The sequence below is a fragment of the Puntigrus tetrazona genome, chromosome 2 (assembly GCF_018831695.1).
Source record: "Puntigrus tetrazona isolate hp1 chromosome 2, ASM1883169v1, whole genome shotgun sequence".
In the NCBI taxonomy this organism is placed as follows: Eukaryota; Metazoa; Chordata; class Actinopteri; order Cypriniformes; family Cyprinidae; genus Puntigrus; species Puntigrus tetrazona.
In genome coordinates this window covers 5,685,226-5,701,576 of record NC_056700.1, presented here as the reverse complement: position 1 = coordinate 5,701,576, position 16,351 = coordinate 5,685,226, and the positions used below count along the sequence as shown (strand labels likewise).

General features: G+C 36.4%; 1 protein-coding gene across 19 annotated transcripts in view; it reads left to right on the top strand.

The window, feature by feature from the left end:
* Positions 1-15,393: 15,393 nt before the first annotated feature.
* dlg1b (discs large MAGUK scaffold protein 1b) overlaps positions 15,394-16,351 on the top strand; it is a 76,069-nt gene continuing 75,111 nt past the window's right edge. For 8 of the 19 annotated variants that reach the window (XM_043223083.1, XM_043223065.1, XM_043223048.1 and 5 more), the window contains exon 1: positions 15,395-16,057. In XM_043223083.1, the coding sequence (XP_043079018.1) occupies positions 16,039-16,057 (19 nt within the window). In that variant the 5' untranslated portion in view covers positions 15,395-16,038. Of the gene's footprint in view, positions 16,058-16,351 lie in introns of all 19 variants that reach the window. The other 11 variants (XM_043223034.1, XM_043223118.1, XM_043223075.1 and 8 more) reach the window with 5 other exon arrangements.

The window sequence follows — 16,351 nt, the reverse complement described above, 5'->3', positions numbered from 1 at the left end:
ACTAAGTTAGGCGGCACAACATCTGCCTCAGATACTACAAACATAAGTTAACGTTTTATTATTATTTAAGATTTATTAAATAATCTTACCAAATGTGCAGAGATGTAATAAAAACGCTTATAGTCCACTTTGAAAATTTCTCCACAATCAATGTTTTTTTTTTTCCTTTAAGAGAGCCCCAAAAAAAACTACACAAACGCTTTGCGGATAATTAAAACACATGCCCATATTGAAGTTTATATAAAATAATAAGTTGTCTATGTCCTCGTTAACATTTACCTATATCAGCGCGGTGGGCAGACCTACGGACAGCACGAGTTCTCAGTAGATATGAGAAAGTGAAGCGCATCCCATTCAAATAAATCGTCCACCGTTAAATTTCACCGTCCTTTTCTGCCGCCTACTGACAACCAAAGCTATTGCATATCAGCTACGTCACATTATATATAGCCTACGAGGATGGAAAGGGTCTCGAGAGCCGTCTTAAAAGGTTAAACCTATTTTGAAACTTAAAACGCGTTCTGTGTGACCCGGATCAAAGATTACATCTTATAACACATCACAATAAAATCGATATCTTTAGAAACCGAACACGTTAGTGATTCAACATGTTTGGAAATAAAGACTTTTTAGATTTTTTTTCATTTAATAAAAAGGTAAATCTTACGCGTGAGAAAAAAAAGTACTCTGACATAGTGGTACTTTAATGTTATACGTGGCATTTAGCTACGTGGTACTCCAAAGTGCATCCTATGTCGAAAGTTCCTTCTTCCAAGTTTTTACTCTGCAATTGTTAGTCGAACTTTACATTCTGGCCAGGCTAAGTTCTTTGTCTCCAAACCCTATACAAATGCAGGTGGCCAGTAGCTTTTTTAAAAAACAGAGACACGACCAGCTGTACCCGTTGATGTATTCAATTGGGGATTGGGGGAGGGGTAAATCCCCGCTACTGTCATTACTTTCCTCCCCCACCATCACCGCCTCCACCCCCATCGTACATGCACACCAGCTTGCCTTTTGTTACCCCACCTTTCTTGAACCAAAACAGCCTTGCTTAGTAACGTATAGTCAAGGGACATCTTGTGTTGGATACGGCAAGTGCCACGGAAAGCAAATGGCAGGGGACATTGTTAATTGTCCCTGAAGGCAAAGCTGTGACTGCTTGTCCAGCCCGGCGAGATTAATTGTAATGGGTGTCCTTGTGAAACACGATAGCTTTGAGATAAAGGTGAGATGTAAGTGGTCCCCTCGTATTAGCGTTTGGGTGAAATAATTAGGATTAATGAACACAGCAACCAGCTAGATTCATGGACTGAAACGCTCCCTTGAATAAACAGGGATTATTTTTAAGTATTTAAAGAGTTTGCAATATATATATATATATATATATATATATATATATATATATATATATATATATATATATATATATATATATATATATATATATATATATATATATATATATATTAAATTCCATATACCTATATGTATCTGTATGTCTTTGCATGTATATACATATGTATCTCTTTCTGCAAGTTTTGCTTAGGTACATATTGTTCTCCGACCACTAGGTGGTATACTTGCACAGCTCTCACAGCGAACCACAGACGTCACAAGGCCTTCCTAAACCGAATATGTGATTTCTGGGCATTTGGGATTTACATCTTAGTTCATATTTATTTATTAACTTGCATGCGTTTATCCAAAATCTTGTTACAAAGAAGAACAAAGGCAAAGTATATATATATATATATATATATATATATATATATATATATATATATATATAATATAGTAAAATGCAAACCAGTTTTATTAGACAACTAGATTAGAAAGCAAGCCAGAGAAAAGTAATGCAGTCAACCCGATATATGTAACATTATATAACAACAGTTAATGTAGGCTATGTCCCTTAGCTGGAAGATTACCGGTGATGAAAGCACAGGGGTCCTCTGCTGTGTTTTGTTGAAAGTGCATCTTAATTATTAACGTGAAATGAAAATATAATAGAGGTTCAGTGCACTCGGAGATGCACAAGGACCTCTAGTACAGGGGTCATCGCTACTCCTGTCTTGGAATATCCCGGGTCCCACTACATTTCCGCTACTAATTTCCCACCCGTACGATCATGCGTGGAGCGATCTGGGTGGATCACAGTAAATGACGTCATCCCATCCCACCTCTGAACCACAGGGAATGACTCTTGCTTTCTAATATTAGATTTTGGTAGGATTCCAGGTGCTGCGGTGTGAGCGTGTGAGTATGTGTACGTGAGCCCATGGATGGGATTGTGTCTCTCTGTGCGTGTGACACCCGCACTGATCCTATTCCAAGCTTGGCTGTTAATCGGCTTACTTGATATCCTTGTGTGTCTGTGTCTTCTGCCTTCCGTCTCATTGCTTTTGTCATATCCTGCTGTCAGATCACAAGTGAAAGCTGCATGATATAGGTTAAAGGTCGAAACTAGGTCCTTTAATCCAGGACCAGATTCTTTTATTTAAAAAATGAGTTAATAAATATTACACAAAAGTTAGTTCTGGTAATCAGATTTGATATTTAGACCAACCGCACTGGGGCAGTCCTTTGATTGCATCGCTCTACTTGTCTGTGTTTGTGTGTTCCAGATTTTTTTGTGACTAATAGCAGGTTACAACAGTAGGTGGAGACAAATGTTTTTTTGTTTTTTGTTTCGAACGAGCAGTTAAAATCATTGCTCAACCTCTACCTGATTTTCAAGTGATTGTTGTATATCATCTTAAGAATAATTCAGCAGTCAGCACGTTGACATTCAGGGCCGTTGCACTTTAGGTGTCACGAGTTCGAGTCCCAGCTTGCAGACTTTTCCCGATCCCATCCCCCTTCTTTCTCTCTACTGCTTGCTTCCTGTCAGCTAAAATGTTTTTTTGCATGCGTTGCCTAATCAAAAGAACATAACCGGAACTTCTGGTAAAAACGACAGACATCTCTGGCTCCATTCCACTTATTTTTTATACCAATTAAACCACTTTTTTTTTTCTTAAGAATTTCTTAAGAATTAGTTTGATGCAAAATTGTATTTGTACAGGCACATGGAGTTCTATATGTATATCATAGAGTTCTTTAGACTGTGGTGGGATCTGTGGTGTTGCAGTTGAGTTGCATTGAGGTATATTGAATAGCCTGAAGTGTACATACATATTAGACATATTAGCATATTAGCTCTTTTTTGAGGGTAGTGTTGTCAAATGTCTGGTACATAATTTAAATGAATGTATTATTTTTCAAGTACACACTGCAAAGTCTGAAATTGCGATGATCTAAAATGGACATTTTAATAAACCTGGTAATGGACAGGACAAAGCCAATCTGATTTGTCAGAATACATCTGTGCATAAGGTATGGAAGTGCAAGTGTTTCTTAGTTATTTTTAGACTTTATATTTATATAAAGACTCACGCTAATGTTTTTACTTATTTACTTTAAATTATTAACAGATTTACAATAGTTTTTCAAAGGGTAATAAGCTGTCTTTCATCTGCTGCACTAAGGTTCATTGGCCGACTACTGCGTCTATGATCCTCAACATTGCCGAAATTTTGTGCTTCTTCAAAAGAGCTTGAACAGCACATCTTAAAATCCCAGTCTGCTTTAAATCTTTGTCTGGGAGAGACCTTGTTGATGCAGTATAACTACCTTGTGTCTTGTTGCTGTGCTCAATCTTAACACCTTGGAAGCAGAGTTTGGCTGTTCCTCACCCGGTTTTAAGCCTCCTACACAGCTGTTTCTGACTGGGTTTCAACCTACGTGTGACATTGATGATCATTAACACTTGTTTGGTATAACTGGTTGATCATACACCTGACTATAATCCTCCAAAATCCCTGACTTTGTGCAAATGTACCTATAAGAATTGATTGCTGGTTTAAAGGCAAAAGATAGTAACACCAAATATTGATTTGATTTAGATTGTTCTTTGTTCGTTCACTTTGCATTTTGTAAATTGACAAAAATAATTATTATTTATATTTCTGAAAGCATTTTTTGTTTACACCTGCCTAAAACCTTTGCACAGTACTATATATACAGGTGCTGGTCATATCATAAAAATATAATCAAAAAGTTGATTTAATTCACTAATTCCATTCAAAAAGTGAAACTTGTATATTATATTCATTCATTACACACAGACTGATATATTTCAAATGTTTATTTCTTTTCATTTTGATAATTATAACTGCCAACTCCCAATTCAGTATCTTAGAAAATTAGAATATTACTTTTAGAATATTAATATTTTTAGAAATCTTGGCCAACTGAAAAGTATGAACATGTACAGCACTCAATACTTGTGGCATGCAGTCGAGCATTCTGTGGCATCGTTCAGGTGTTGATGTTCAGGGTACTCTTCACAATACCCCATAGATTTTCAGGCGAGTTTGCTGGCCAATTATGAGCAGGGATACCATGGTCCTTAAACCAGGTACTGGTAGCTTTGGCACTGTGTGCAGGTGCCAAGTCCAGTTAGAAATCTGCATCTCCATAAAGTTGGTCAGCAGCAGGAAGCATGAAGTGCTCAAAAACTTCCTGGTATACGGCTGTGTTAACCTTGGACCTCAGAAAACACAGTGGACCAACACCAGCAGATGACTTGGCACCCAAAACCATCACTGACTGTGTAAACTTTACACAGGACATCAAGCAATGTGGATTCTGTGCCTCACCTATCTTCATCCAGACTGTATGAGTGTATAAGAGTTTCTGTTCAATTTTGGTCCATGGATATCCCTTAAGACATGAGCAACAATGCCTCTTCTTTGAAAACTCCTGGTGCAGGCATTATCTGACATCCAGCATGTAGCTGACAGATAATCTTCAGCCCCTTCAGCTCAATGAAACAGCCTGTAAAATGCAATAATTTAATAATTAAATGGCATACGGATATTCCCCGCAGTCATTCACCAAAGGAGTCACATTCACGCACCATACACGAATTATCATTATCGAAAGGAATAGATTAGGTGAAGGGATAAGAATTACTCAGTTGCGATGCACAAGACCAAAGTGGAATGCAGTGGGATAAAGCAAATGCGAGAGATGTATAATGAGTGAGGGCGAACGTTTTCAAGGACAGTGGACCAGAGTGAGGAGGCTTTTGATCCAGCACGCTGTGTTAGTATGATGGAAGAGTTGGGTTCCAGTTGAGTGGGCAGAAAGCTCAGCGGAGTGTGCCATCTGAACCTCCACAGGCACTGCTCACTCTATCCTAATTGACCAGCAAACTTTAAAGGTGAATTGTGTCATTTCTGCACCATCAGCATTACCAAAGAGATTTGCAAACTCTTGCTTTTTAAAACACATCCCAATCTGCTGTTGGTTAGATAAACACGCGTTTCCACCCAAATTCAGCGTTCACGTTTACATTGGTTAAGCCGCTGGTATTATGCGCAGTCTGGACAGATTTCAATCTGTTTGATGCGGGATGAAAAAGCAAGATAACAATAAACTAAATAAATAAATCAAAACAGCTGTACAACTGAACTGTAAATGGCCTTGCTCTCACCCTGCTACGAGATTAACTGTATTCAGGAAGGGGTCAGCACGGGTCAGCACGGCTCATGGAAACACAATTAATGTTTCCACACAAGCCTTGCAAGTCATTGATTGTATATGTCACGTTACTGTGGTAATGTTGCATGTCCCAGCTTGCCATATCACTGCAGACTGGCATCTAGGGGTAAATAATGGCCCCGTGTCGTGTACTGATTTGCTCAAACTAATCTTGTCATTATATATTAATCTTTTTGTGTTTTCCTGTAACGGTCAGTAAGTCAGTAAGTTCTGATGAGTGTACTATAGCTGTATTTTTCTTCACAGTCCCAGAAACCGTATGAACATTTGTTGTCAATATTTTTCTTCCACAGAAGATGAGCAACATGCTTGCACATGAATTGTAAAATTGACAATGGTGTCAAAAACATCACACATGATTTATAAACATAAGGCAAAATGTCTTTTATGTCTAGTTCCATGAATTTAAAGTTAACTAAAGTAACATGATTTTTTTTTACATTTAATAACAGACTAATTTTACTGTATTCATTGTATTCCCCAGCATGCTTTGCAAGAGTAATGTTTTGGAACTTTGTGGTATTATGTGGAAGAGTGTTGTTAGTGCAGGTTTCGGACACTCATTGAACATAAGAACATAAGAAAATTCATTTTTAAAAAAAGTCCCACATAGGGAAATGTAATTTGACAAATGTAATAAATAGTTAAGAGAAAAATTTTACTAAACTAACTAAACATGTTAACATTTTTTTAAATTAAAGGAATAGGAATTTACCCCATATTTTTCTCACACTGAAGCCGTCCTAGGAGTGTATGACTTTCTTCTTTCAGACGCTTCAAAATAATGGCCACTATCCACGAGCATTACCAAGCTTGGAGGAGCCAGGATACATTCTTAAAAAACTGTGTTCGTCTGAAGAAAAAATGTCATATACACCTAGAGTAAAATATTGGGTAATTGCCTTTTTTGTGGACTAATCCTTTAAATTAAGCAAGGGTAATTAATTTTTTTTCTTTCTTTCTTTTTTTTTTGAAAGAACAGTTGCCGAATGGCAGCTAATTGCTTTAAAGTATATGCAGTGACCTTTTTTAAAAAGTGCTGCAGCTTCTAATAGATTTCATGCTTAACTTGTCTCATATTGCATTTAAAGTAGATTTCAAATGCACTTTTAAATTGAGGCTAGATTTGCTTAGCTGTAATTGAACGTGTATACAGTGTTTGTTTTTGGCACTCAAAAAAACATAGACTGTACACTTTTGCTGTACCTTTTAGTGTTACACTGCAAAGTGGCAGACTTCTTGCATTGTGTGTGTGCATTAAGGCTTAAATCCTTCTTTAACACCAAACCAGAAAAGCTATATATTTATTTATTTTTCAAAATGTCAGGTCTGGCACTAGGGTTGAGCTATTAATGTTATTTTGCGATGACTACACCTTAACAATTTTTACATTTAGAAATTGATACATGCATACTTGTGAGTGAAGTTGTACAGTGAGCAACGGTTACTGATCAGAAATATCTGGCATGTGCTGACATGGGCATCCCATGTTCAGCTGAGATATTAATATAATTAAAGGTATTTGTGACACCCGCGGGTACTTGTTCAGTTTGCCAAGAATAAGTTTACCAAGATGCATTAGTAAAAGTATATGTGCTGCAGTGACACTGCCATCCACAATTCTGCAAATCACAAATAAGCACCAAATTCATCTTCCTTGTCCTGTGATTCTAAAGTCTGGTGAGAACAGCTTATGCCAAGCCTAGTGAGGATTTTGAACTGTCCATGTCATCATAAGCAGCTTTGCCGCTTTGGTCAGAAGTCAATAGAACTGAAGACCACCCGAACTCTGTAAAACTGATTAGGTGGTTTAGGATATCATTCTACGTTATCATTAGCATGTCAACTCTGATGCTGATTTACAATTTACAATACACCAAATCTGAAAGATAATGATGAGCTTTGTTACGTTTATTAGTAAGCCAGACTTATGTTGAGCAAAGCATTATTGCAGACCACACATTTTATGAAGTACTGCTGATATATAATTTATAATAAGCAAATGATCCTTGATATCATTATAAAGCATTGCACTGCTAAGAGTATGGCACTCAACCTGACCATCCACAGAATGGACACTAGTATAAATTCCTAGGTTAAAAGATCTATGATTATTTGATTATTTTTTATTATTTTTTTTCCAAAATTAGAGTAACTAGGATACAGGGGTAACTACACCCCCCTGTGGTTGCTATGGTAAACTTAAAGGTATATCATGAGAAGATATATATTTAGTGTATACGCTCTTGATTTAGACCTATAAAAAAAAAAATTCAGTGTTCTTTTGCTGTGTAAAACACTTGTATAATGAGTTTGAATAGTCAGTATTCACTGTTCCTAAATCAAAAACAAAATAAATATCTGGTTTGATGTTCTTTATATGAAAAAAAAATCAGTAAAGGAGGATTTCATTCAGCTTCGGTTTATTTCTTTATCAGTTGCAGGACTTCAAAGGCACACTTCAATAGGATGGAGAAAAAGTGCATGTAAGAGAAAAGACACAATGAATGGCTCATTTCCACTGTAGGAGAAAAGGAAGCAGAGGCAATTTGTGATTAGCATAACCAAAGGCTACATCAAACGACTGGTTCTACTCAAACAGGCAGGTCAGATGAGAGCAAAATCGAGGGGGCCTACGATTTATTGTAGTTTAAACATTAGTGTGTTATGACTAGCAGACTAAATTACAGTCCTTTTTTTCATTTTTAAAAGTAAACGTGACATGGTAAAGTTTGAGTAAATGTTATGTTGAGATTGAAATTTCAAACCAAGTAGCATCTGCAAACAAATACTATACTAGTTTAGTAGTTCCACTGACTTTTGACAGCTCAAAAGTAAACTTTGTGTTATTTCAATTACTCGTAACACTTCCAGCAAGAATTTTCTTTATAGGGCTAGTTCAACCAAACAAAAGATAGGGATTAGACTAAGCCAGGATTAGGTCATAGTTCAATTAGACATTAAATGAATTTTTATAAACATGCCTTGAAAAAAAAAGTATCACTGGTGTGCATCTTAAGAAAAAACAAATACACTGACAAGTTCAGTCAGTGCAAGTTTCTTTCAATTGAAACGGCCCAGATTTACATTTTAGTCTAGGACTGTGAAACGGAGGGCCTGTTAATTCATTTTTTTTAACAGCAGACCTATTAGACTTTCACTCAATGGCAAAAAAACTAACAAATATATTATAAACAAAACAGGAGATATTTCACTTCCTTGATCTGAAGTCCATTCAACCAAAACTATGATGAATAAAAACACAAATATTTGCTTGATTAATGCACAAGCAAGCATGTTTCTAATGTTCTCTATAAATATGTCTAAACAAAAAATAAAGAGAGACTAAATTATATCTGTTCGTAATAGAAGATGTGGATTAAATATAGATTTATCTAACGCTCCCTATTACATTTTTCACGTCTCAAGCTTTTGGTGGGATAGACTTTCAAAGGAGGGACAGGAATCTTCTAGGAACAAAAGTCTTGGAGCGACATAGGCTTTTTTGGTTGAACTAATCTTTTAGGTCAAACAGACTGACAGCAAACTTCCTATTAAAAGGGTTACTTCAGTGACCTCTCATGGGGACCACCCCACCTTAATGCCATTAGATCACATTACTGAAGTCACTCACAATGGTTCTGTTTGAAAAACAGGCCTGGTGTTTCTCCTCACAATACTGTTGTAAAGTTTGGCGGGAATTCATGGGTTGAAAAGGCAAAATGGTGTAAGTAAATGATGCATTGGTGTAGTATGCCTTGGTTTTTGATTATGTAGATTAGTTAAGGTTAGTTAAAGAGTTTTATGAGGCTCCTGCGAGAGCTGATAAAGGGTGTGTTGGTGCATATTGTGTTCGGGTGTGAGTGCGCATGCTTAAACAAATATGTGTGCAAGGCGACACAAGCTCTCACACATTAACACACACTTGCATTCATACAATGCGCCCATCCCTTAGTGCGCTCTCTCCTGAACAGAGGAAGCTATTGTACAGCCTGGTACATGGTTACCGAGACGAGACTGCCAAGGCGGCTCTGTGGTGCTGCTCCCTCTCCTTTATTTTCCCCTTCCATTGACTCTTTCTCAACAGCAACCAGACACCAGGGCTCTCTGTGCCTCCCATTAGTAAAAACAGCCTTCTGACCAGTGCTCATTCATTGGCTCTACTGGCACAAGGCCCCGTTTTCCTTACGTGGGATGCGGTCATAGCTGCGCAGACTGGGTCAATGCGAAAAGTACACTCTCACACCACACACACACCTCTAAAACAGAGCGCCACACTAGGATTTGCTCGGCTTTTTTGGTTGGATTAGTGTATTGTGGCTAGACTTTCACTGAGCTCAGTGGAAAATAAAGTGTAAGACACAGAACAGACGTGCCACTGAAAGGTGCCAAATCTTTAATACCATAACCAAGATATTTAAATAAATAGTCTTTTTTCCCATTATTATGTAATTATTTAAGTTTTTAACATATTTAAGTTTTTAACATTTCATAATAAAATCCACGAAATCACATCATTGTAAGATACAAGAAAACGCTTAACTTAATTCAATAATTTAAAAATACATCTATGTTTTATTGTAACATTAGATATTTGATTAAGTTGAAACTCTATACTATAAAGTGTAATCTGACAAAAAAACGTCACAAAAATCTTGGAAAAGTCTGGGCCATGAAGTAAGAATCTTTTATATCCTTCATGGCAAGGAAAAAAAAATGATGCATTTCAAGGCCGCATTTGAAGAAGCCTTTGAATTGGAACAGCTTTTGCCTGAGAATACGTAACATGTAATATATGAGTATTATATGATAGAACATGTAAGTTCCGTCAGATCCCCATGTGCATTATAGATGCATTGCTATGCTTATAAGTCACAGTTATGAATTTCCTGTCAGTAAAATATGACAAATCCCTTCTGTAAAAAAAAAAAAGAAGCTGTTAGACAGCACTGACCCATAAATGTGATGGACAATGAAACTGATGTGCGAGAGTGAGTTAACGTACTGTGCCAGAAATGGATCTAATCTCTTACAATAGCTTTTTAATGCAGTCACTCGGTGTAATAGACCCAGTTTACTTTTTTAGAGCAGTTTTAAGAGGAAAATGTTATATGTGACCAAGTACTGTTCCTAATAACAAAATATGATTCTTCTCTTAATGAATGTGTGCTCAGTCAGTGCACACTCTCACTAGGTTAAACCTGTCTGTGCATATTTAATGTATTTTATTTAATCTATTTTATGGCATTACTTTATGATCATTTTTCACATGCATTTGATCTATTGTTGTGTTCTCTGTTATTCTGGGATTAATCCCCGAGGTCAAAAAAGCTAATTCAAACCATTATCTGTCCACCGTTGGGATTTGTTCGAATCAAGAGCAGAATCAAGCATGCTCAGATTACACTGCAAAAAAGCAGGTCTGTCACTCACAATAATAAACTGCTTCCATAAAGACTTTCTTTCTTTTTTTTGGAAAAATTTAATATGACTGTCTAATTTCCAAACTTCTAAACCTGCCAACTGGCATTATGTCCACATTAATCAGCGATATGTTTTTTTTTTCCTGTTCTTTCATTGTTTTGAGTCACACCATTTGTGTACAGCATCATGACTGAGCTCCACTGAGAAAAAAATGGCTTGGGATTCATTATGGTGCTTTACAGTAATGGATACAAATCAAGAGCTTTTCTGAGAGAAAAAGTTGCTGCTATATACAGCTCAGAATGTTATTCTTATTATCCTATATTTTGGAATATGCATTACATATAGGTAATGCATATTCTAAACCTTTATTTGATGAATGTCGATATCCAAACAGTTACTGATTAAAGCTGACCTCCATGAATGGGATAAAAATATTATTTTATTGTGCATTCTTTGAATAATTGTATGTTTATATATACATTTCATTTATAAACAAATATCATATATATGATTTGCAAAAACAGAAAACTAAATTTCCAATGCTTTTTAGAAAACTTTTCACTACTCATTACTTTCAATCAGACCGTAGCTGGGTTAATTTTGATTTATGAAAAATGAATATAAAAACATGATAATATAATAAAAACATGGTTTTTGAAAAAATATTTTATTTATTAATTTAATAATTTATTTCCAAAACTCCACAAACAGCATAAAAAAAGTATCTGCCAAAATCAGGATTATATCTGGTTGCTAATGAAAATATATTTGCTCAAATCATGATATCCACTGTGTTACTCGGTCATGTTTTCTCCCTTTTTCAGTCCCACTTCTAGTGTCATTAATGTTTTTGTTTTATACATCGTATAGCACTAGGGAACTAAATGAATGTAACATGGCAAAGATGAATGCACTTTCGGAAACTGAACTTGCCATTTTGGAATTTGTATGGTCTAAAGTAATGCTCATGATGACATTTTCTTTTATTGTTGTACTTAATTTATAGCATTAACAAAATGACCTGTTGAATTCATAAAATAAAAAAAGTGTAGGCTAATGGATTTATTGCATTTTGGGAAAAAAAATTATATATATTTATATATATATATATATATATATATATATATATATATATATATATATATATATATATATATATATATATATATATATATTTGCACACACACTACTTGAAATATTGTCACATTAATAATATAATAATATGTTAATATACGCAGATGTTCAGCTCTTATATCTTCTAGACTTGGCAATGTATGAGTGCTGATCAAAAAAACTATCACTTTCCTCTTATTGATAAACAAAACAAAATAATTTTCTTTTGTTTTTTCAAATAATTTTTATATTCATAAATGGCAGGGCAGACCATATAGTCTTGGTCATATTTTCCTCATTTTCTTTTTCATGTATATAATTTTCATGCACCCCAACAACCCCTCTGCTTCAGTTATTGTGCTGTGTTTTTGCAGCACTACACTACCGCAGTATGTGTGCTACTTTCTCCATAGTGCTCTGTTAGGCCTGCTTTGATGTTGATAAGACTTCCTGTCTTGTGTATTAATACTACTGTGGGAGATTACATTAACAGACTTATTTTATGATGTAAGGTGGGATTTGTAGGGTGCCATCTGGCCATTCACATACACTCTAAGCCCCTTCCCCTATCATCTAATCATGACATGATCAAGGGGCTGCAATAGATTACAAGAAAATCTCCCTTCACATGAGAGTCAAATTACTACCTTACCATATGTAAGCAAAATATAGTATGATAGTATGACTCTTTTAAAAAAAAAACTCTTGTCATCTACCATTACGACCAATATTGCTGTTCCTATATACTGATGACTGTTGCGCGTACACACACGCGCGCAAAATAAATATAATATAAATAATATGGACCCCATGTAATATCTTTTAGTACCTCCGGCACTAACACTGTGCCGTAAGTGGTAAGTGAATGATAAAGTAAAATTCTCTTAAGATGAATGAAAATAAAGACTAGTGAATGTATTTGGTTTACCACTGAATACTGATAAAGATTTCAGCAAGTTTTGGAGCAAGTAGCAGATTTTGTAATGCAAAAGTGTAATTAAAAAAATTTAAAGTGTAATTAAAAGTTAATGTGTTCAACAGATAATTAAGACTGGCAAAGAGTATTATTACTAATTATACCCTGCAATTTTAATATACAATGTTACAGTCAAATCAGAGATACTGTGATGTAAAAAAATTGTCTGAAAGTAAAGTGTTTATCAATCTGAAAAGCCATAAGATCTATTCATTTTTTTTAAATTTACCAAAATATAAATGTGTACATTATATTGCATTTAGAATATGACTACTTGTTTGCTTACATTTGTGTTGTTTCTTACATTTGGATGTTTTTTTTTTTCATTCGTTATTCATTTACGTTTTATTTATCCCTTCATGGCCCCCAGCAGGACTTTTATGGAACCCCCGGGTAAATGCTCTGGCATTAAATAATGATGTTTCAAAATCAATTAATTGACATGTGCATGTACAATCACTAAATTTCACTTCTCATGGAATCACAACATAATCATCATAAGAAACATCACAAGCTGGCATTACGACTAACATTTATCACGGAGTGGAGTACCTTTGATGCACTGAGATGCACAAATGAAAGATAAGCTGTTGTTCTGGATCGATCATGTCCTGGCATTCTGACAGCCCATTGAAATTATGCCAGAGAATTATCTGTTTACAGGCTGGGATTTGTTTAATAGGCCATCATCACATTAAGAGAATAAAATCAAATTACATGCCATGCTGCTGTGCGATTATCATAATACCGAAAAGATTGATTATAGTAAAATGAGCAATACTGGTAATAATGACTTCAATGCAGCAACACAACAGCATCACATTATCATTATTGGTGACAAGACAAAAAGAATTTAAGAAAACGATCACATATATGCAGCACTAACTGCTCAGAGAAAATCCTACACCATTTTATTTCACTTGTTGTTGACAAAATTTCATGTCATTACGCTTACGCCAACACTGCTGCCAAAATCCTGATTTATGCCAAGATTAATTGTGAGCAATTTGTCCAGAGATGACAGCAAAAACAGCTGCTATAATCACTGTTCAGTATGAGAGAGCCAGACGGGATGGACATGTGCTGGGAAGCGCCAATGTCATATTGCTTACAGATCCACATTCTGTCACAGAAAATATGCCCAGTCTCAAATGGTAATACATGTTGATTACATTGACACGGTTTATTAATTCTGAACTAAAACAACACAATTTAAACCAACTGAAGTATGGGAAGTTACACAAACATGCCGCACTCCCAAAAACTCGTACACGAATCATGCGCATCTGTCAGCAAGATTGATACGCTGGCCTAAAGACAAAATCTAAATAAACAGTCATAGCAAATCAATAATGTTCGTAAGATACAATGCAAACCTGACTGCTCTTGTATACTGTGGCAAGGAGGAGGTAGCCTCTTCAAGATCAGAGAGTATCATTCATAAAACATGACCGTCTAAAAATAAAATCCTCTTTTTACCATGACTACTTTCCAATCTGGGCCACTGCTTTGGTTGTTTGTGTCGATATATGTCAGATTTGATATATTTGAACTGCATCAAATGCTGATTCATTCAATTTTTGTGGCGTCAGACAAGCTTAATTGTGCATACTGGAATGAAAAAAAAAACATTAAGAAAATTTACATTAACCTGGTTAAGGTTATTTCACTGTTGATTTATTTATACATGCAGTATTTAGCAACACACACACACACACACACACACACACACACACACACACACACACACACACACACACATTTATATATGTGTGTGTGTGTGTGTGTGTCTGTATTCAAATACATTTTGTTTTGATATAAATATACCAAAACAAAAATAGTTCTGCCCTATAGGGTTGAGCATTAAACTCCTGGATTAACACAGAGAACTTTGTGAAGCCGCATCTCAAGATCAGGTTCTGGGTGGCTTTACATAATGCCCCCTCAGTTGAGCTTCCACGTGAACGGCTACTACAAACTTCTTGGCAGCGGATTGGTAAGTCAAAACAGGTGTAGTCATACTCGTGAACGTTTCATTTGGATTGAAAACAAAGTCTAGGCACAGCAACGTTAAATCGTAACAAGTCCCGTATGAACTTGTTCCAGCCTATTTCCTCATATGGACCCTTGTTTATACCGCTTGCCCGCTTGAGTTAGTGAGTCTCCTTTAAGATAGTGTCAAGTCTCACCTTCCCAACCCTGAGCTGAAAGGTAGCTCAGTCCCATGATTGGGCGGTCAAGGGTAGGGTCTATAATCACGTGACATTCTTCCAACCCTGGGACGCCATTTTGGAGGAAAGTTTGGAATTTCTGACACATAGGAAGAAAAAAGAGGAGGAGATAACGAAAGAAGTTTGACGTTTAGGAAAACAATCCTCATTGCACCGAAGGCGAAGAAGAATGTAGCAAACTGCGGACGTGAGGATTTGAATCGCTTGTGTTCACGCCGAGCCCTTGCAAGCGCACGGCAGGGAGGTGTATATTTGCAGTTTGGGGAGTTTTTGGAAGCCCTCCTGCAACTGGCGGCGACATATGTTCAGTTTTTCCCCCGCAGACGCGGAGCAGATTGGCGGTGGAGGCTGAGTCGTAGCGTCTGTGTGTCTTTTGAATGGAAGCGCAGGGCTGTCAGTGGAGTAAAGCTCAATTCTGTGGTGTCGTGCGACTGTCAGGTTGAAGAAGTGCAGCTCTCGCTTTAACTCTAAAACCCAGCGGCTCATTTTCATATCAGCCTGAACCGTCCCCATGTTTACCGGATAAACATTTGAGTTTCATGCCAACTGCGTCCGACTTACTCCTCTTAGACACTCTGGACGGACTGGTGTTGGGAGAGGAGCTTTTTAATATCGCGTGTATTGTTCATTTCTATCGCGAGCTCTGCTGGATTTGTTATCGTGCAGGAGCCCAAGCGAAACATGCCAGTAAGGAAAAAAGGTGAGATAAACGTGAGAAAACTCTCATTAAAACTCGGATATGTTTTTACACGGTCTGGCGTTGTAGTTGGTAACTCACTACTTTTGCGGTTTAACTGAACGTTTCACACTGTAAAATTAGATACGGTCGTTTACAGCTTTATCTCATACAACTCAAAATGTCTTTGGAATTGAGGACTGTCATTTTTGTTTTGCCCAGTCAACACCGTACATGTCACAGTAATGTCATGTCTTATTAAAGCTTTATTCTCACGTGACGTTAAACGTAGAAATTTGGCGTTGAGCTGTCTGCTGC